The following is a 22,120-nucleotide window of genomic DNA, read 5'->3' on the forward strand; positions in this document are numbered from 1 at the left end:
TCCATCCGTCCCTCATGCCAGCCCCCCTCTGCCATGTCATCAGCTCCTCAGCCGCGGTTGGGTAACCCCAATTGCGGCTTAGAAGCTGGTGACGCGGCAGATCAGATCAGACCGTGCCTGCTAATAGCCGAGGTCCCGGGGCCCTGCTCTGAACACCCGTAGACGATCCTAGACATACCTGTATGCTCAGGGTCGTCTAGGGGTTAAAGTGTACCTGTCATGAGGGGCCGCCACTGGATCAGCAGTGAATTCTGCGCTGTCGGAAAAAGTTTGGGTTGGCTTTACTGATTGTCTCTGGTAATACAGGATAACTTGGCAATAGATAACTTCTGTGATAAAGACTTGAGCTCACTTAATCTGTGCTGGGAGATACCTTAAGTGTTGAGGTAGAGTAGCAGTGCTTGTGGAGTTTAGCGTTTAGGAGAGTCGAGGAGTTTGTTGGGAGAGCCCCAACCCAGGGTAGTAGTAGTGTGCTCTGCCAGAACTTGAGAGAAGAGTACTGAAGAGAAGAAGACTTGAGAGGAGAATACTTTTGCCTGTGTTTAACTAAACCACCCTCTGCCCTGCAGTGTCGGGGCTCCTGTCCTACGAGAGTGACACAAGCCCCAGACTATGTTACCTGGGCGAAGCTAAGTGTCTGAGGGTGTCCCGGTTTCACCTGCGCTGCGAGATAGAGTACGTAGACCTTGGTTATGGTTGCTTTGCTCTATCCGGGTAAGTTCCTTTGTAGCCAAGATACCACCCTGCACTGTAAAGAGAGGTTCACGGTGTGGGCTGGGGTGATCTCTGACTTGTCCTCCTTTAGGGCTTAACACTGCATAGTGTCTTTAGCTATAGCTTGGAATTGAAAATTCTCTGTGTTCTCCATACACGTGTGTCTGACTACTAACTCAACTCGACTGGACTGTCCCTTAGGGTCTGTGTGTGCATGTATATAGAGCAGAGATAGGTAGAAAAGAGTTTCTCCTATTGGTCAGCACAGACTATGTGGTACAAAAAAGTAACCCTTAGCAGCTACAGCTATGCAACATATTACAGAGCTTAAACACAACACTGGCACCTTGTGGTGAAACTAAGGAATGCACCTTCATAACTTTCTGACCGGTGGCTAAAGCATTTAACTGTGGGACACTACAGATTTCTCACTGCGAATTCTCAGCGAAATCCGCTGTGGACATTCACTTCAATGGGCTGACATACTTGCAGTGTGATTGTCATCCCGCTGCAACTATGTAAAACTCACCGCTTTTAACCCCCGCAGCCTTGGAGCATACATTACCTACTCTACACTCCGATTGCTTCAGGGGCTCCCGATGTCCGCTCAGCGCTGCCCGCTGATTGGCTGAGTGCCTAAAGACGCCGGGAGCCCCTGAAGCAAGCTGGAGCGGGGACCCGGTACAGTATGCTCCCGTGCTGCAGGAGCTAATGGCGCTGAATTGGACATACTTGCAGCAGGATGACAATCCCACTGCAAGTATGTCAGCCCATTAAAGTGAATAGGCAAGTATCCACAGCGGATTTCGCTGCGTGAAATCTACTGTAGATACATTGTGTGTGAAGCTACCCTAATTGAGATAAAAACTACAGCTACTACCAGAATCCTTTAGTAGATGCCAGTTCCTCAACTGATCTTCCCTCCAAGATATTCAGAAAACTAAGCTGCTGACAAAGTAAGACACTCAGTTTCCCAGCCTGCAAGAGATAAGACGTCATTTGGTTACCGCTCCTCAGCGTTATGCTTCTCGAGTGTCTTTCCTTAGGCTGAGGAATAATACATCTCATAACATCTCATAATGGCACCAAGATATCCTGTCAGCTTGAGAAGTCGTCTGCCATGCTTACTTCTTTTTTTACAGGCAGTTTTTATAGTCGTTTTTATGATCGCTTTGCCCCAAGGCTACAAATTAGAGAACAGCGTGAAAGGATATCCAGGTAAGAATTTATCTGTAGTTGTATCAGCGTCGATTTAGCTGATCAGTTCAAGAGTCAATCAGATCTTAATTTCTACATTTTTAGTTATAAACCAAATATCTATATATCTGTATTTCAATATATACTAAGAGAATCGGTGTGGTGCATTTAATAATTGTCTTCCTGTTTATGTTGAAAGCAGGTAACATGTATATATATGGTCTTTATATGGTGTACATTTACTTAGAGAGTCATATATCTTGGCAGTAAATGTGTTCCAAGATTGTGATATACTTATGTAATAGACAAATCCTTTATGGCTATGTTCACACAATGTCAAAAAAAAAAAAAAAGAGAAAAGGCAGCCACGTTTTCTATTTAAAAAGACGTCCATTATTGCTGCAATGTAATTGACTTCAGTGCAATGCATTGAAATCAATGGAATGACGGACGTCCAATGCACACAGTGTATAAAATGACGGACATTGTCTGCGTGGACATGAAAATAATGATCATGGCAATTATTTTCGGACATCTTTTGCAAACAGCGGACTTTATATTTTAGTTGGTCACACACAGTTTTTCTTTTTTCATCGGCCTTTCACTGTTTTTTTTTATACTATTAAATTCAATGGACTTTTCAATTAAATAAACAGCTAAAAGCCAATCAGTCCACCTAATGGTCCCTTTACACGAATCAATAATTAACGATTTTGAAGCAACGATTTGGTTTTTATAATGATCAGCATTTAGACTAATAAATCTTTAGAAAAATCGTTAGAAAATCCATAAGAAAAACCATTATTGGGATCGCTTAAGCCCATCTTTCACATAGGGTGAATCTTTGAAAGACTGTTTACACAAAGCGATCTGCGAATTTTTAGCGAACGATAAATAACAATTTGAGAACATGTTGAAAGATCAAAATGAACAATTTCTCGCTCGTCGCTTGATCGTTTATCGATTATCGCTCAAATGTGATCGTTATTGCGAAAATTCAAACAATAATCGTTACGTGTAAACGCAGCATAAACTAGAATAATGGACCGGCTGCCAAACAGCAAAATGATGGAAAAAATGATGTGTGAACATAGCCTATGGATATCTATGAGGTACAATTCTAGAGCACATTTTGTGCTTAGTAACGAGACTTTTTTTGAAAAACCATGTAGAGTTATGTTAGTACACATTGGTGCATATGTATCAACATGTTTGCACTTGAATTTTTGCGTACGGTGTGTTTTTTTATTACCGCATGTTCGCCATCTCACAATTTTAACACCAGGAGGGGGTGTGGTTTCAGATTAACTATCTTTTTTGGTGGATTCATCATGTTAAATATTTTAAAATTTTTGCACAAAGGTGCTACCTTTGTAAAAAGTTATGGCCCATATTCATGTGTTCTACATTTGGAACACTCATTGATCAGGAAGGCACTGCACACAGTTTGTTACTGACCTAAAATTCCATAGAAAGAGGTGTGGTACAACGTCCAAATCAGCTGAGTGCAGAGGCATGGACGGTACTGATAACAAGAGCTTCGCTATTTTGTTTTCAATTCTACATAATCACTTAACTGCTTAATGTAATTTTGTAAAATTTTTATTTAGAATCAACATTAAATTACCCCCCCCCCCCCAAAAAAAAATAAATAAAATAAAATAAATTGCAATGGTAAAAATGAAAACTAAAGTCGTTGGTGTTTTAACCATCCATTACATCTGTCACACGAGGCATGGAGTATTTTAAAATTCAGTAGAGTTAGCTCCGCCATATTTTACATTCACATTGCAGATGGATGTACACAGGGGGGCACAAGTTTTGGTTGGAGACACCACAGACTGATAGCCATACCCCCACTGCTTGAGAAAGGCTACACATAGAGCCCAAACGTTGCATTGGTGTGATTAAAGTGGATATTCCTTTTGGAAGTGCGGTCTCCTTCATCTTTTTGGATATATCATATGAACCTGGGTCCGGTTTGGTGAGACTTGCACCCACATACTATTTTTGTATTGTGCTGCTGAAAAACCATTTTTTTTTTTTTGCATCATACCACCACAGTGAGGGAGTCTCCATTTTATCTGTTACCTTTCACCTGCCTTTTCATCACACGTAAAGCCTGGATACTTTGAAAGGATTGTCCTATAAATACTGATTTAGTATTATCTGATACTGATTATGTATCCCTAACAAATGCCTGTGCATAAACCTCTGCACCTGTTTGTATAGTTCCTGAAGTGAATGGCAAAGTTTGATACTTAAGTTTATGTTACATACAGAGCTATTGAAATTTTTGACTCGGTGGCAGAGGACAGTCATTGATTTACAAATTTTACTTAAATTTCAAAAGCCTCGAACTCATTGCCGGACCTCCAGCAATGAGTTTGAGGCTTTCTGCACCTGCGCAGTACGGCACAGACTGGACCAGCTGTACTGCGCATGAGCAGCACAGAAAGAACGTAGGCGTGCTGACATTAGGGACCGCACACCTCTCGGTGATGTCGCCACAATTATGCAGGCTAATCATGCCCAGAGGGGCGTGATTACCACTCCGGAACGCCCAGGGACCATAACTACTTGCCGCAGCTCACCGCCCACTGTGACTACTTGGGGGCAATTTACATACAGGGCGGCAAGTTTATAAAGTAAGTTTTCGGGTTGTACACTCCAGGGTCGGGAGGGGGGGGGGGTGTAGAAGCATGTTTGGAAAGTGTGCTGGGTGCTGCTACAGCACATTCCCATAGCGTTATAGTCGTTTTTTAAGTGATTGGTTCCCTTTATGCTGCGTTTACACGGAACGATTATCGTGCGAATTCGCACGATAACAATCGAATTCGAGCGATAATCGTACGTGTAAACGCTGCGAACAATCAAACCTCGGACAAGAAATCGTTCATTTTGATCTTACATGTTCTAAAATCGTTCGCCGTTCGCAAAAAAATCGCAGATCGTTCAGTGTCAACTAGTGATGCACGATGCACCGAAAAATCAATACTAATATCGATATTCGGGGGAAAAAAAACGGTTCGGTACCAGGATTTCCTGGTATTGATACTTTATGTTAAGATGTGCAATAGCGCAGCTTAACATAGAGTATAGTGCAGAGAACACGGCGGGCGGCTAGCTTAGCACCAGCCGTGCTCTCTGTCTGCTCCCCACCCCCCGCGCGGCTCACCAACTCCTTCTCCATGCTGCCTGGTCCAGGTGTCATCTCGGACATCTCTCTCCCCCTCCCCAGCAACCAGCGGGGGCCGCCCGGGTACGGCATGCCGCTGTCACTATGGAGCGGCATTCATACTGGACTGTACTGCGTTGTACTGCGAGGAGAGTGACGCCGGGATCGGGCAGCATGGAGCAGGAGGTGAAGGTTCTGCTCCACTACAACTATTACTATCCCCAATGTACTATACTAGTGCTGGGTCAGCACCAGTGTAGTATGTTGGGGGTAGTAGTTGTATAGCTATATGTCCATAGTATAGCCATACTACTACCCCCAACCTACTATACTGTACATCTGCCCTACTACCCCCAACCTACTATACTGTACATCTGCCCTACTACCCCCAACCTACTATACTGTACATCTGCCCTATTTCCCTCAACCTACTATACTGTACATCTGCCCTACTACCCCCAACCTACTATACTGTACATCTGCCCTATTTCCCTCAACCTACTATACTGTACATCTGCCCTATTACCCCCAACCTACTATACTGTACATCTGCACTACTACTAGCACTACTACTACTACTACTACTCTACTGGCATCTGCCATACTACTAGTACCCCCAACATACTGTACTGTACATCTGCCATACTACTACTACTACCTCCAACCTACTATACTGGCATCTGCCATACTACTAGTACCCCAACATACTGTACTGTGCATCTGCCGTACTACTACTACCCCCAACATACTATACTGTGCATGTGCCATACTACTACTACCCCCAACATACTATACTGTGAGTCAGCTTCACTACTATTACCCTCAAAATACTATACTGTGTGTCAGCCATACTACTACTACCCCCAACTACTATAATAAAAACAAAAAAAGGGGGAAATATTGGCATCACCACATGCGTAATTGCACGTTAAAATGATCACCTTCCCAATCTCGCACAGTATACAGTGTTTCAAAAAAAGTCATATATCCAAACATGGTACCAATCAAAGCTGCAAATCATTGCGCGCAAAGACTCTTAGGGTGGTATTACACGAAGCGATTTTTTTCAATTAACGATTAACGATAAACGATCTCCAACTATCGCAATAGCGGTTGCCTAATAATCGTTCGTTTTACTACACGGAAAGATTATCGGTTATATTGGAGCAACAAAATTCAAGAACACTCCCCTTTCAATTTGCGAATGAACAGGGAACGGCTAACGACATCTTATTCAAACGAACGATGTGCGAACGATGTGTAAAAGACAAACGATAAAAATAGATTCAAAACCTATTAAACGACCAGCGACCAATCGTTCGTCGTTTAATCGTTGTCTACTATTACACTTAAAGATAATCGTTCAAATACGACCGATTGAACGATTATTCGAACGATAATCGCTTCGTGTAATACCACCCTTAGACAGCCCTACAGGCTGAAAGATATGGGAATCAGAAAACAGCAATTTTTAACACATGTATTTAAAAAACAAACAAAAAAAACCCATAACTTTTGTAACATTTGTACAGTGTAAGTTGTAAATTAAACTGAAAATATATTGTACCATTGTAATAGTGCGGACCTGAAGAATATAGATAACATGTCAGGTATATTACATAGTGAACATTGGCGAGTGTTATATCTGCAGTTGAGGGGGGGGGCATTATATTGAGTTATTATTGGGGGGGGGGGGTTATACGCTAAGTATCGAAATAAAAAAGTTGGTATTGGTATCGAACTCAAAATTTTGGTATCGTGACATCCCTAGTGTCAACAGTAGTTCGCCCATTTAACCAATGTGTGAGATAGGCATAAGCGATCGCAAAATGAATTTCCGTACGATATATCGTACCGTCTAAACGCTGATCGTTATGAAAAAAAATCGTTACTCCGACATCGTTAATCGTACGATCGGGCCAATTATCGTTTCGTGTAAACGCAGCATTAGGCTATGTTCACACTACGTATATGTCCGGCCGCATATTTTCGCGTGTTAAACTCCGGCCGGGAATTTAAACAAGTTGCGGCCGGCTACGTACAGACCGCGAACTTACGCCCGCAGTCTACTTACGCTTCCCGAGTGTCCTACGTAGGGATCTGACAGCAGTCTTTTACTTGGAAATCTTCGCCTAGCCCCGGACACCCCACAGAACCTTTTGGATCGGCACAAAAAGCTTGCAAAATGAAGAAATCACCACTACGTACGGGACCGCATGTAACGCTACGGGCGTAAGTTACGGCATTTTCGTCCTCAATCAATGGTCTGGTTCATTTTTTACGGTGCCGCGTGCGATCTGGGCGTAAGTTCGTACGTAGTGTGAACTGTGCAGCCGTACATCGTATACTTTCCATTATACGCAAACTATGTAAATCTCCGGCCGCTTATTCACGGAACGCGCTACGTCTGGAGACTTATGTAGTGCGAACATAGCCTTAAGTAGTACAATTCTGTTTACTAAGGGCAGCTTAAGAAGCATGTGATTTTTTATTAATTTAATTCTGTTGTATTTTTCATTTTTAGCGTTGCAAGATGTGAATGTCATGATTTTTCTTGGACTTGGATTTCTATTTGGATTCTTAAAAATGTTTGGATTCAGTGGAATTGCTTTCAACTTCTTGAATGGAGCAATAGGATTGCAGTGGGCCATTATTTTAGATACCTTAATATTTAGGAACTCTACTAACACGCAGACTATCGGCATAAACAGGTATGTCAAATTTTCTAGTTATTAGAAATGTGTTGCTTTATTTAGTTATGTAAGTACACAGACTATCTATCTATTTCCTTTCTATCTCCTCTATCTATCTATATATCTGTATGTCTGTCTATCTCCTATCTATCTATCTATCTATCTCCTATCTATCCATCTATCTATCTCCTATCTATCTATCTCCTATCTATCTATCTATCTATCTATCTATCTATCTATCTATCTATCTATCTATCTATCTATCAATCATCTATCTATCTATCTATCTATCTATCTATCTATCTCCTATCTATCTATGTCCTATCTATCTATCTATCTATCTCCTATCTATCTATCTCCTATCTATCTATCTCCTATCTATCTCCTATCTATCTATCTATCTCCTATCTATCTATGTCCTATCTATCTATCTATCTATCTATCTATCTATCTATCTATCATCTATCATCTATCTATCTATCTATCTATCTATCTATCTATCTCCTATCTATCTATGTCCTATCTATCTATCTATCTATCTATCGATCTATCTTCTATCTATCTACTATCTATCTATCTACTATCTATCTATCTATCTATCTCCTATCTATCTATCTATCTATCTCCTATCTATCTATCTATCTATCTATCTATCTATCTATTTATCTCTCTATCTATCTCCTATCTATCTATCTATCTATCTATCTATCTCCTATCTATCTATCTATCTATCTATCTATCTCCTATCTATCTATCTCCTATCTATCTATCTATCTATTTATCTCTCTATCTATCTCCTATCTATCTATCTATCTATCTATCTATCTATCTCCTATCTATCTATCTCCTATCTATCTATCTATCTATCTATCTATCTATCTATCTATCTCCTATCTATCTATCTATCTATCTATCTATCTCCTATCTATCTATCTATCTATCTATCTATCTATCTATCTATCTATTTATCTCTCTATCTATCTCCTATCTATCTATCTATCTATCTATCTCCTATCTATCTATCTATCTATCTATCTATCTATCTATCTATCTCCTATCTATCTATCTATCTCCTATCTATCTATCTATCTATCTATCTATCTATCTATCTATCTATCTCCTATCTATCTATCTATCTATCTATCTATCTATCTATCTATCTATCTCCTATCTATCTATCTATCTATCTATCTATCTATCTATCTATCTATCTATCTGCCTAATATTTTATTGGTCATGCTCATGCACCAAAACAGCTTTGACCCATCAAAACATAGACTGTAATTGACCTCTGCTGTATCTGTCACCATGACATGAAATTAGCAGCAGATTTCTAATTTGCTAGATGTGGCCTCCTTGGTTATGACTTCCAGCACACCCCACAGAATTGAGATTTGGGGATTTTTTTTTAGTATTGCAGGGCACAATATTCTGCTGAAAGAGCTTGCTGTCAGTAGGGGGTACTGTTGCCATAAAAGAGTGTACATGGTGTGCACATTTTTAGGTAGTAAGTTTCAAGTTAACATCCACATGAATGTTAGAATCTAAAGTTCCTTAGAGCATTTCCCATTCACATGACATAAAGTTTACCTGTCGTTTGGGAAAAATGTTAACATATCATAGAGACATGTCAAAAATTTTGATTGGTTCGGGTCTGAGTTTTCTCCCAATCAGTACGGGTCTGAACACTAAGACCAGGACTGATCAAAACTCTATGATGTCTCTATGACATATGGCACTGTGTCGATCAGCTACTGATGAGCAATCCTGTGGACGTCATTTAATGGCAAATGACAGCCCACATTTCAAAACAACGGCTGTTTCAAAATATCGGCAATTATTTGCCATGAAATAATGGCCATCCACTAAATTTCAACAGTGTGTGAGCATAGCCTTTCTGTGTTTTCAACGCACTCCTGGTTTTGGTTGCAAAATACTTACCAAATTACTGAGCAAAAATACTTTGTGGGAACAGAGCCTGAAAAAGGCCATTTACCTATTTAGAGGTAGATACCAATGGTAGACATGCTGTGTACATCATTTAAGTAATTACAGTGCAGTTATATCCAGTGACTCACAAGGGGTGTCTTCTCTGATCAGTGTCGCAAACTTTTCCTTTACTTCTCCATCCGACTTGTCCATCTGGAAAATTTCTCCTGGCCATAACTTCACACCTTCTGCCAGACAAATGTTTTTTTTGTCTTCTCGCTCCAGCATCATCCTCACTTCTATACAAACTGTTCGTGTGACGCAGCCATGCGATTAAGGGTGCCTTGTAAGGGGCCATACATATCGGGCTGTGTAAATGGACCCTAAGAAATATTTTTCTAATGCGATGAAATGTCCTTAACTTGCACTTACCATAATGTCTTATTCACAGCCTAAGAACAGGACTAATGAGCATTTTTCCAGTTTTAATCTCATGCGGAGTTGTCTTAGGAAAAGTGAATCCTCTACAGTTGGTTGTGATGACTATGCTCGAATTGTCTATATTTACTGCAAACAGATACATTATGACACATTATCTTATGGTAAGAGACACTTGTGGTGAAAATTTTTTTTTTTACAATGGAAATACATCTTGGGCTATGTTCACACAAAGTCAAAATAAGAGAAAAGGCATCCGCTTTATCTATTTAAAAAGACCTCCATTATTTCTGCAATGTAATTGTAATGCGATGCATTAAAGTCAGTGGAATGACGGACGTACATGCACACAGTGTATTAAATGACAGATGTTGTCTGCACGGACGTCAAAATAATGATCATGACAATTATTTTCGGACATCTTTTGCAAACACTGGACGTTATTTCTTAGTTGGTCACACACAGATTTTCTTTTTTAACCGTCCTTTCACCATTTTTACTATTAAATTTGTGTGACTTTTTCATTAAAGACAAAGGGTCAGTCCACCTGACCTGGAATAATGTACCAACAGCCCTTACTGCACTGATGGGCGGCCAAACAGCAAAATGATAGACGTCACTTTAAACTCAAAATGGCGGACGTAATTTTTTCTTTTCAAAAACAGAGAAGAAAAAATGTTATGTGAACATAGCCTTGTAGTGATAAGCTAAAATCAGGTGAGGAAGCCACATCTTAAAGTCATAAAGATTTCGCTGCGTTTGGGTTGTAAAACATCTTCCAAATTTCTTTACAGTTGATCGTGACTTATTAAATGGGTATTCCAATGTGTGAGTGCGTATGTTTTTGATTTTTTTTTTTTTTATCATCAAATGTGTGAACCCGGCCTTATACATAATGGAACAATTATATAGAAAATTTGGATTGTAATAGAAAAAATTATATTTTATAAGGGACCATTTTTTTTCAATGTTCGCTATTAAATGATAAAGTCAGATATGTTTCCAAACAACTGATGGATATCATACGTTTGTGTCTGTTGGTGCTTTCCAGATGACTAGTCATAATAGCATGATGCATGGTCACATCTTTGGGGCATACTTTGGTCTTGCTGCGTCATGGATCATGATACCACCTTTAATAGGAAACAAAGCGAGTGAAGAGAATGAGAAATCCAAACCGATATCAGATCTATTCTCCATTTTAGGTAGGTGAACTTGAATACTGTCTATGTAATGTCCAACACTAAACTATATGTGTGATAAGTGTCTTTACTGCAGTCACTACATGGAATACACAGTCTGGCAGGAGTGGAATTATCAAATAATAGGGAAAACCTTTAAAGGGGTAGTTCACCCAAATTTTTTTTCTTTCAAATCTAATTTACTTCTATTAAAAAATCTCAAGCCTTCCAGTACTTATCAGCTTCTGTATACCCAACAGGAAGTTGTATTATTTCCAGTCTGGACAGCAGGAGAGGTTTTCTGTGGGGATTTGCTCCTGTTTTGGACAGTTCCTGACATGGACAGAGGAGGCAACAGAGAGCACTGTGTCAAACAGGAAAGAAAACACCACTTCCTGCTGGACACACAGCAGCTGATAAGTACTGGAAGACTTGAGATTTTTTAATAGAAGTGAATTACAAATCTCTGGCACTTTATGGCACCAGTTGGTTTGAAAGAAATTTTTTTTGGGTGGACTACCCCTTTAAATAAGATCCAGTATATATATAAGTTTGCTGCAAGGGGCTATGTGCACACTGAGGAAATTTGACGGAAAATCTGTCGCGGACTGCGGTGGGCGCGCGCATCTCCGCCCGTGTTCATAGACTACATTCTATGCATGGGCGGATTCCGCCGTCCATCCAAAGAATGAATGTGTTAATTCTGAAGGTTGAAGGAATCCGTCCATGCATAGAATGTAGTCTATGAACACGGGCGGAGATGCACGCGCCCACCGCAGTTTGCGACGGATTTTTCGTTGAATTTCCTCAGTGTGCACATACCCTTGGTTAGAAACATCATGTCTTCAGCAACACTTGAATACTTGGCAAGACAGGACTTGAGTGTATATTCAGCCACAATTATATACCGTGGCCAAATCTGCTGTAGCGACACAACTCTACGTCCCCGTACTATGCAGCCATCATTACTTCATACAATGTTTTCTTTACTCTTCAGGGACGTTATTTCTGTGGATGTTCTGGCCTTCATTTAACTCTATTATGCTGACTAATTCTTCCCAGTTACGGAACGCTGTGTACAATACCTTTTTCACTTTGGCTGTCAGCACTGTCACAGTGTTTTCTGTATCATCGCTTCTGAACCAGAAGGGAAAGTTCAAAATGGTAAGTAAAATGTATAGTGAGAGATAGGGTGGTATTACACGGAACAATTATCGTCCGAAAAATCGTTAAATCGTTCAGATTTGAACGATAATCGTTTAGTGTAATAGCAGACGAGAAATCGTTGGTCATATAATAGAATTTGGCCCTATATTTATCGTTGCTTGTATGCAAATCATTCGCATGTAATTATGTGTATTGTAACCCAATACCCAGGTCCCCCCCCCATACTATAAGATGCCATTTAGAATGATGGTATCCTCTTCTGTTACTGGGTGGACTTTGTCCTCAGTATCTCGGGCCTGAGTATGACTGCAAACTCTACACTCCGTATAGCTATACCACTGCATATCGTGCAACAGTTTTTACGTCATTGTGCACACATCTGTTCTTGTCCTTATGGTTATGACCCAAATACACACATAGAGGCAAATTTGTTAGGGAGCTAAAGGGTTATTCTAATACCAAACATTTTTACAGTTCTGTACGGAACACTTGGAAAAAAAACCCTTTCTAGTAAGATAAGGAAGGTGGGATGAGCGTGTGCAAAGCAAAGTGGTTCTGCATTGTGGAATGCTGGGACATGTAGTCTTTAGCTAATGACATGTCCAGCAGCAGGGGAAAAAAACATCCAAGCTATAGCATGCGCTATGAGGCTATGTTCACACAGATATTCAACGGCTGTTATTTTGAGTATCGAATAAAGGCTGTTGTTTAGGGTGCGTTCACACATAACAGAATCCCGGTGGATTTCACGTTGCCAGATCGTAGAGAAACCCACTGCAATTTCCGTAAATGCGAGTCTGTAAAGGCTGTCTTGCTTAAGGGTGCGTTCACACGTAACTGATCCACAGCGGATTTCTCGCTGCGAATTCACAGTAAGATCCGCTGTGGATCCCGGCCCTGTACACTTATGGGCGGACAAACTCGCAGGGGGATGGACAAATTTAATTTTAATTAGGGATGGTACGAACCCGAACCCTCGGTAATGATTCCCGCTGTCTGCCCGCTCCGTGCAGCGGGCGGATCCAGCAGGAGGACCGCCTGGAAAACTGGGATACAGCCATAGCCATAGGCTGTATCCCAGTTTTCCAGGCGGTCCTCCCGCTGTATCCGCCCGCTGCACGGAGCGGGCAGACAGTGGGAATCCGATGCCGAGCGTTCAGGTTCATCCGAACCCGTACCTCGGCGGGTTCGGACCATCCCTAATTTTAATTACTGAATACAAAAACAAAGCACATCCAAAAGGGCCTGAACTAAAAAAAATTGTACCCACAGCTGCCAAACCACAAAATCACGGACGTCATTTAGAGAGAAAAAAACGGACAGAGAAAATGTCATCTGAACATAGCCTAAAAAAGTTGCCCAGGTCCAAAGGGGTGGTCTTCTCAGGAGTTTTTACGGCATAATATACAGTTGACAGAATGATTATGTGTTTTAATTACTACCAAGTATTAGACTCTTAAAAGAGGTTGGCTGTGCTGTCCTGCTGTGTGTTGAGTCTGTCCATAAGATGGCCAACAAGGAGGAGCATGTGGCGGTGCCCTGTCCCCAGTGTCCACCACTGAACCTGTATATTTCTATGGAGGACACTGGGGCGGGGCATGGTCACATGCTCCTCCATGTTACATAGTTACATAGTTAATACGGTTGAAAAAAGACACATGTCCATCAAGTTCAACCAAGGAGGGGATGGATACAGGGAAGGGGGAGGGGTGATAGGTCCTATACATATGCATTTATATTATTTTGGTCTAAAAACTTGTCTAGGCCGGTTTTGAAGCCCTCTACTGTTTTTGCTGTGACCAGATCCTGTGGTGACTGTTCCACAGATCACAGTTCTCATGGTAAAGAAGACTTGTCGCCTCCGGAGATTGAACCTTTTTTTCTCCGGAGATTGAACCTTTTTTTCTCCAGGCGGAGTCAGTGCCCTCTTGTCCTTTGAGGGGGTTTTACCTGGAACATGTTTTCCCCATATCTCTTGTAGGGGCCATTTATATATGTAAATAAGTTAATCATATCTCCAGGCCCGGATTGGTAATCTGGCAAAGCGGGCAAATGCCCGCTGGGCTGCCGGTATTACCAATCCGGGGGCCGCCGGTCCTGGCCCCCATGTGCACCGGCCCTCAGCAGTGGCTGCAAGAATAGCGCAGCCGGCCGCTGCGCTATTCATTCAGCCTGTGCAGAGGGCCGGCGCCCTGGCCCTTTAACTGTGAGCGTTCATCTTGAACGCTCACAGTCTGCAGCAGCCGCGCTCTGACTGACAGAGCCAGGGAGCCATTGGCCCCCGGCACTGCCAGTAAGGAGCGGGCTGGGCCGGAGAGCGGGAGGGCTGGTCTTCAGCCCCCTCCGGCATCTGGAAGGTGTCAGGGCCGGCCCGGGGCCGCAGACGTGCCGCGCGCAGGCACGTCTGCGGGCACCTCTGCCAGGTCCCCAGCGGCTGACGTCACTTCCCTGACGCACCGCTGAGGACCTGGGAGCAGAAACAGGAGAGGAGCTGCCTCCGCTCTGCACCGGGGAGAAGAGCTGTGGACCGAACATCCGGGAAGAAGAAGCTGCTGGGGAGCGAGGTGAAAGGTGAGAATGTGTGTTTTTTTTTTACCTCTTTCACTAGTGGCCATGGGGGGGGGGGTATTCTATATGGGAAGATGGGGGGGGGGGGTATTCTATTCTATATGGGTGGGATGCAAGGAGAAGGGGGTATTCTATATGGGGGGATGCAAGGAGGGGGTATTCTATATGGGGGATGCAAGGAGGGGGTATTCTATATGGAGGGATGCAGGGGGGGGTATTCTATATGGGGGATGCAAGGAGGGGTATTCTATATGGGGGGATGCAAGGAGGGGGTATTCTATATGGGGGGATGCAAGGAGGGGGTATTCTATATGGGGGGATGCAAGGAGGGGGTATTCTATATGGGGGATGCAAGGAGGGGGTATTCTATATGGGGGGATGCAAGGAGGGGGTATTCTATATGGGGGGATGCAAGGAGGGGGTATTCTATATGGGGGATGCAAGGAGGGGCTATTCTATATGGGGGGATGCACGGGGGCTATTCTATATGGGGGATGCAAGGAGGGGGTATTCTATAGGGGGGATGCAAGGAGGGGGTATTCTATATGGAGGGATGCAAGGAGGGGGTATTCTATATGGGGGGATGCAAGGAGGGGGTATTCTATATGGGGGGATGCAAGGAGGGGGTATTCTATATGGGGGATGCAAGGAGGGGGTATTCTATATGGGGGGATGCAAGGAGGGGGTATTCTATATGGGGGGATGCAAGGAGGGGGTATTCTATATGGGGGATGCAAGGAGGGGCTATTCTATATGGGGGGATGCACGGGGGCTATTCTATATGGGGGATGCAAGGAGGGGGTATTCTATAGGGGGGATGCAAGGAGGGGGTATTCTATATGGAGGGATGCAGGGGGGGTATTCTATATGGGGGATGCAAGGAGGGGTATTCTATAGGGGGGATGCAAGGAGGGGGTATTCTATAGGGAGGGGATGCAAGGAGGGGGTATTCTATAGGGGAGATGCAGGGGGGGTATTGTATATGGGGGGATGCACGGGGGCTATTCTATATGGGGGATGCAAGGAGGGGCTATTCTATATGGGGGGATGCACGGGGGGCTATTCTATATGGGGGATGCAAGGAGGGGCTATTCTATATGGGGGGATGCACGGGGGGCTATTCTATATGGGGGATGCAAGGAGGAGCTATTCTATATGGGGGATGTACAGCAGGGGGGCTGTTCTATATGGAAGGATGTGCAGTGGAGGGGGGGGGCTATTCTATTTGGGGGGGATGTATAGATGAGGATGTTGCTGAAGCAAGAAGCCTAAAATGTCTGTCTGACAGATCCCGTGGAGAGGAGTCCTGGCCAGAGAAGCCTTCATGATGGCCGGAGCCAGATGGAGAAGAAAAGGAAAAGTGGACGTCTCTTCATGCAGAGAAGACGCCTACTGTGAGTGACAGGATGTAATTGTAATCATCACTTTTAAGGTCTGCAGGACCATTATACAACTGGGATCTACTTCTGTATCAGGGGTGTCACACTCCGGCCCTCCAGGTGTTACAAAACTACAATTCCCGTCATGCTTTAGCTGACCAGGCATGATGGGATTTGTAGTTCTGTAACAGCTGGAGTGTGACACCTGTGTTCTATGGTCACTGTTCTGGGTGAATATTGGTCTTTATATAGTGGCTGTTATTTGGTGCCAGTATAGTGGTATTATCCAGCCACTGTATGCTGAGGGTAGTGGGCATGGTGTGATGGTATAGTGGTATTATCCAGTCACTGTATGGTGGGAGTAGTGGGCATGGTGTGATGGTATAGTGGTATTATCCAGTCACCGTATGCTGAGGGTAGTGGGCATGGTGTGATGGTATAGTGGTATTATCCAGTCACTGTATGGTGGGAGTAGTGGGCATGGTGTGATGGTATAGTGGTATTATCCAGTCACCGTATGCTGAGGGTAGTGGGCATGGTGTGATGGTATTACTCGTATTATTGGTAATATTAGTGTTGTATATAGTGGATTGTATTCAGTCACAGTGTAACGGTATTATTCATTATGTGGTGATAATGGCCGTGCTCATGGTGTGGTGATATTATTTGTTACTTATATACTGGTAGTATTGGCAATATTGCTGGGTTTGCTTAGTAACAGTATGGCAGTAATGTGTACAGTGTGGTGATAATATTTGCTTACTGGTGTTATTAACTATGACAGTATTATCATGCACAGAAAATTCTAGATAGATAGATAGACAGACAGGAGATAAATAGATAGATAGAAGATAGATATCCAGTAGGAAATATCTATCTAGCAGCTTATTTTTAAGCTTTGATTACACATGAGATCACAACCAGCAGACACATTTTAATAATTAAAACCTTACTGCTTATACCGCCATTATATGGAGTGCAGACATAGTCAGGATAAAAGAGATTTAAAAAATATAGTAACTTTTGTCCAAAAACAGCACCATCCTGTCCTCAGGTTATGTAAAGGTATTACAACTTCACTCCATTCACTTCAATGGAATTGAGCTGCAATACCTCACACAAACTGAAGAAGAGTGTGGCACTGTTTCTGGAAGAAAGTGGCTATGTTTTTCTCCTTTAAAGGGAATCTGTGAGGTCCATACCTGGTCTAGGGCTGTAGATCTCAGCAGACAATAGTGACAGGACCTTTAGTCCAGTGTAAACTTTTATAATTGTCCTTTTCATTACCGACTAAAGTTTCACAACGGCAACCGCAGCAGCAGCACCCTATACGTCCATCAGTCAGAGCAGGAAGGGGCGGGGGCAGAGGGTGCTGCTGTGACTCAGCTCCGCCTCTCTGACACTTCAGCTGGTAATGAAAAGAATGATTATAATAGTTTACAATGGACTAAAGGTCCGGTCCCTGACCTGTACGCTGGGATCTACAGCTGTGTACCTGGTATAGACCTCACAGGTTCCCTTTAAGGGAACGTTCATACCTAATCCATTGCGGTTTTGATGCTTCTGATTTAATCAGTTAAAATAAATGCATAAATATGCCACATCAAATCCACAGCAGATTATGTTATAGCATTGTTTTTAGGTGCTGGTGGTGGGTTCACATGTTTAAGGGAGTAGTGGGGACACGGCTAAATGAAGCAGAATTTGCTACAGCGCATATTTTACATCGCTATCCATGATATGGTATGTGGGCTGCTGGGGTCTGATTGCCAGGGCTGATTTTAAGTCCCAGTCCGGCCCTGCATATCTCCCCTTAAAGGTCTCTTCTCCAGACTAAACAAATGTAATTCTTTTAATCTCTCCTCATAACTAAGATGCTCCATTCCCCTTATTAGTTTAGTTGCCGTCTTTGTACCCTCTCCAGCTCTAGAACATCCTTTTTATGAATCGGGTTCCAAAACTGGACGGCATACTCCAGAGGGGGTCGCACCAAAGCTTTATAAAGCGGTAATATTATATCCCTGTCCCGAGAGTCCATGCCTGTTTTAATGCATGACAATATCCTGCTGGCCTTAGAAGCAGCTGACTGACATTGTGTGCTGTTCTGTAGTCTATTATCTACAAGTACACCCAGATCCTTCTCCATCAGCGACTCTCCCAGAGTAACTCCCCCCAGGACATATGATGCATGCGGGTTATTAGTACCCAGGTGCATAACTTTACATTTATCCACATTGAGCCTCATTTGCCAAGTGGACGCCCAAACACTCAGTGTGTCTAAGTCATCCTGTAAGATCTGCACATCCTCCATAGACTGTACTGTACTACACAGCCTGTAACATCTGCACATCCTCCATAGACTGTACTGTACTACAAAGCCTGTAACATCTGCACATCTTCCATAGACTGTACTGTACTACAAAGCCTGTAACATCTGCACATCTTCCATAGACTGTACTGTACTACACATCCTGTAACATCTGCACATCCTCCATAGACTGTACTGTACTACAAAGCCTGTAACATCTGCACATCCTCCATAGACTGTACTGTACTACAAAGCCTGTAACATCTGCACATCTTCCATAGACTGTACTGTACTACAAAGCCTGTAACATCTGCACATCTTCCATAGACTGTACTGTACTACACATCCTGTAACATCTGCACATCCTCCATAGACTGTACTGTACTACAAAGCTTGTAACATCTGCACATCTTCCATAGACTGTACTGTACTACAAAGCCTGTAACATCTGCACATCTTCCATAGACTGTACTGTACTACACAGCCTGTAGCATCTGCACATCCTCCATAGACTGTACTGTACTACACATCCTGTAGCATCTGCACATCCTCCATAGACTGTACTGTACTACAAAGCCTGTAACATCTGCACATCTTCCATAGACTGTACTGTACTACACATCCTGTAGCATCTGCACATCCTCCATAGACTGTACTGTACTACACAGCCTGTAGCATCTGCACATCCTCCATAGACTGTACTGTACTACACATCCTGTAGCATCTGCACATCCTCCATAGACTGTACTGTACTACAAAGCTTGTAACATCTGCACATCTTCCATAGACTGTACTGTACTACACATCCTGTAACATCTGCACATCTTCCATAGACTGTACTGTACTACACAGCCTGTAGCATCTGCACATCTTCCATAGACTGTACTGTACTACAAAGCCTGTAACATCTGCACATCTTCCATAGACTGTACTGTACTACAAAGCCTGTAACATCTGCACATCTTCCATAGACTGTACTGTACTACACAGCCTGTAGCATCTGCACATCCTCCATAGACTGGACTGTACTACACATCCTGTAACATCTGCACATCCTCCATAGACTGTACTGTACTACAAAGCTTGGTGTCATCTGCAAAGATAGAAACATTGCTGTTAATTCCATTCTCAATATCATTAATAAACAAGTTAAACAGAAGAGGGCCCAGTACTGACCCTTGGGGTACACCACTTATTACCGGGGACCATTCGGAGTAGGAATCATTGACCACCACTCTCTGGGTACGATTTTTAAAACAGTTTTCAAACCAGTTCCACATTAAACTAATCCAAACCGATAGACTTTAACTTACCCATCAGACGTCCATGAGGAACTGTGTCAAACGCTTTTGCAAAATCCAGGTACACGATATCCACAGCCACGCCGCCATCCAGGCTTCTACTTACCTCTTCATAGAAACATATTAGGTTGGTTTGACAGCTTCTGTCCTTAGTAAAACCATGCTGGTTATCACTTATAATACTATTAGCCACTACATATTCCTGGATGTAGTCCCTTATAAGCCCGTTAAATAGTTTCCCCACAATGGACGTTAAGCTTACAGGTCTATACTTACCTGGGGAAGTTCGAGAGCCCTTTTTGAAGATCGGCACTACATTTGCCTTACGCCAGTCCCTCGGCACAATACCAGTAAGCAAAGAATCACAGAATATTTCATACAAGGGTAGAGAAATTACAGAACTGAGTTCCCTAACAACTCTGGGGTGTAATCCATCAGGCCCTGGAGCTTTGGTTACATTGAGTTACATCTATAGCTACCTGCCTTTCATTGTGAATTTTTGCTGCTTTTATTAGATTTTTACAGGTTTTGTTGACTTCTTTGTAATGTTTAAAGGCTAAAGCTGACCCCTCTGATTTGTATTTTTTAAATGCCCCTTTTTTTCTCATTTATAGCCCTTCTAACCTCGGTTGTCGCCATGTGGGATTGGATTTTAACCGTTTATATTTGTTCCCCATAGGAATATATTTGGCAGTACAGTTATTTAATGTGGATTTGAAGATTTCCCATTTATTAGCTGTATCAGTATGTGATAGTAGCCGCTCCCAGTCTATGCCCTGAAGTTCGGCCCTTAACCCAGGAAAATTGGCCCTTTTAAAATTAAGAGTTTTTGCCCTCCCAACATGTTTTTCTTTTCTACACTTTAAGCCAGTATTTTTTCCCCCAAGTTTATAGAAGGGAATAAGTCTCTGCCAAATCCCTTTAGCAGCAATTTATATCCTCATGGAACAAATGATCAACAATGTTTAAATCCTGTAGATACAGTCTTTTTTTCCACAATGTGCTTTCACAGGCCCCCATACTCAGGGGGTGTCCCATGAAAACAAGTTATACCCTATGTTCATAATAGGGAATCTGATTATAGGACATAATGATCTGCAATCTCAAGAATGGGGATCAGGCTCACCCCACTGAATGGAATGTCAGTGCGCCTGTGTGACCACCGCTCCATTCATTCCCTATGGGAGCAGCTGGAGATAGCTGAGCGTTGTATACCCACGAAATACATCCCCCTGTATTCTAATATGTATGGACATTTTCAGACTATGATGGTACACACTGACATTGCATAGTTTTTTTTTTCTATTCATACGAAGTTTGATCACCAACCATTTTTTGTTTTTTTTTCATCATTTTGTGTTCTAGATCATTGTCCGAAACGGAATACTTGCAGGAGGGGTTTCGGCTGGATTTATAGCCTATATGGTTCAGCATCCGTATATTTCAATGACCCTAGGACTAATAGCTGGAATAATGTCTACAATTAGTTTTACATACCTACAGGTAAGCTCTCTGGTTAGTATTCCCCTTCCAAAGTGGGAAATCATATGTAAGAAGTTACCCTAATGTGCAGTAGGTGAAAGCAGGCGACACCAGCTCACACTACGACACCTTTATTAGGAAATCAAGAAGGTTAGAAGAACAAAAGGTTATAAGAGCTGCACGGTCAGATGCAAAACGGCTGTTGTACTGTAAGGGGAACAGCAGGTTAGAGTCTTCTAACTTGCTTTTAGTTTCCCTTTAAGTGGCATTCTGGAATTTTAATATCAAAGGCCTACTAGGATTGTCCAAAAATATCAGGTCACTGGTGGTGGGGTGATCCCTAGAACCCCAACCAATCAGGTGATTCTGTAGATTCTGCAGCTCTCTGGGTAATGCTTGGTTTTATTGCTTAAGGAGAAGTCCGGCAAAAATTTTTATTAAAGTATTGTATTGTCCCCCAGAAGTTATACAAATCTCCAGAATACACTTATTACAGGAAATTCACATAAAGTGCTTATTTCCCTGCACTTACTACTGCATCAAGGCTTCACTTCCTGGATAACACGGTGATGTCACTTCCTGGAT

At 42.5% G+C, this 22,120-nt stretch overlaps 1 protein-coding gene across 7 annotated transcripts in view; it reads left to right on the plus strand.

Annotated features, from left to right (window-relative positions):
- The window catches only part of RHCE (Rh blood group CcEe antigens), a 45,747-nt gene that overhangs the window by 17,995 nt on the left and 5,632 nt on the right, over nt 1-22,120 (plus strand). For 4 of the 7 annotated variants that reach the window (XM_069971716.1, XM_069971715.1, XM_069971718.1 and 1 more), the window contains 6 exons: nt 1,857-1,932; nt 7,614-7,800; nt 10,163-10,313; nt 11,201-11,354; nt 12,328-12,494; nt 21,419-21,556. In XM_069971716.1, the coding sequence (XP_069827817.1) occupies nt 1,857-1,932; nt 7,614-7,800; nt 10,163-10,313; nt 11,201-11,354; nt 12,328-12,494; nt 21,419-21,556 (873 nt within the window). Of the gene's footprint in view, nt 1-1,642; nt 1,933-7,613; nt 7,801-10,162; nt 10,314-11,200; nt 11,355-12,327; nt 12,495-21,418; nt 21,557-22,120 lie in introns of all 7 variants that reach the window. The other 3 variants (XM_069971721.1, XM_069971722.1, XM_069971717.1) reach the window with 2 other exon arrangements.

Source organism: Dendropsophus ebraccatus, chromosome 5 (assembly GCF_027789765.1).
Source record: "Dendropsophus ebraccatus isolate aDenEbr1 chromosome 5, aDenEbr1.pat, whole genome shotgun sequence".
NCBI lineage: Eukaryota > Metazoa > Chordata > Amphibia > Anura > Hylidae > Dendropsophus > Dendropsophus ebraccatus.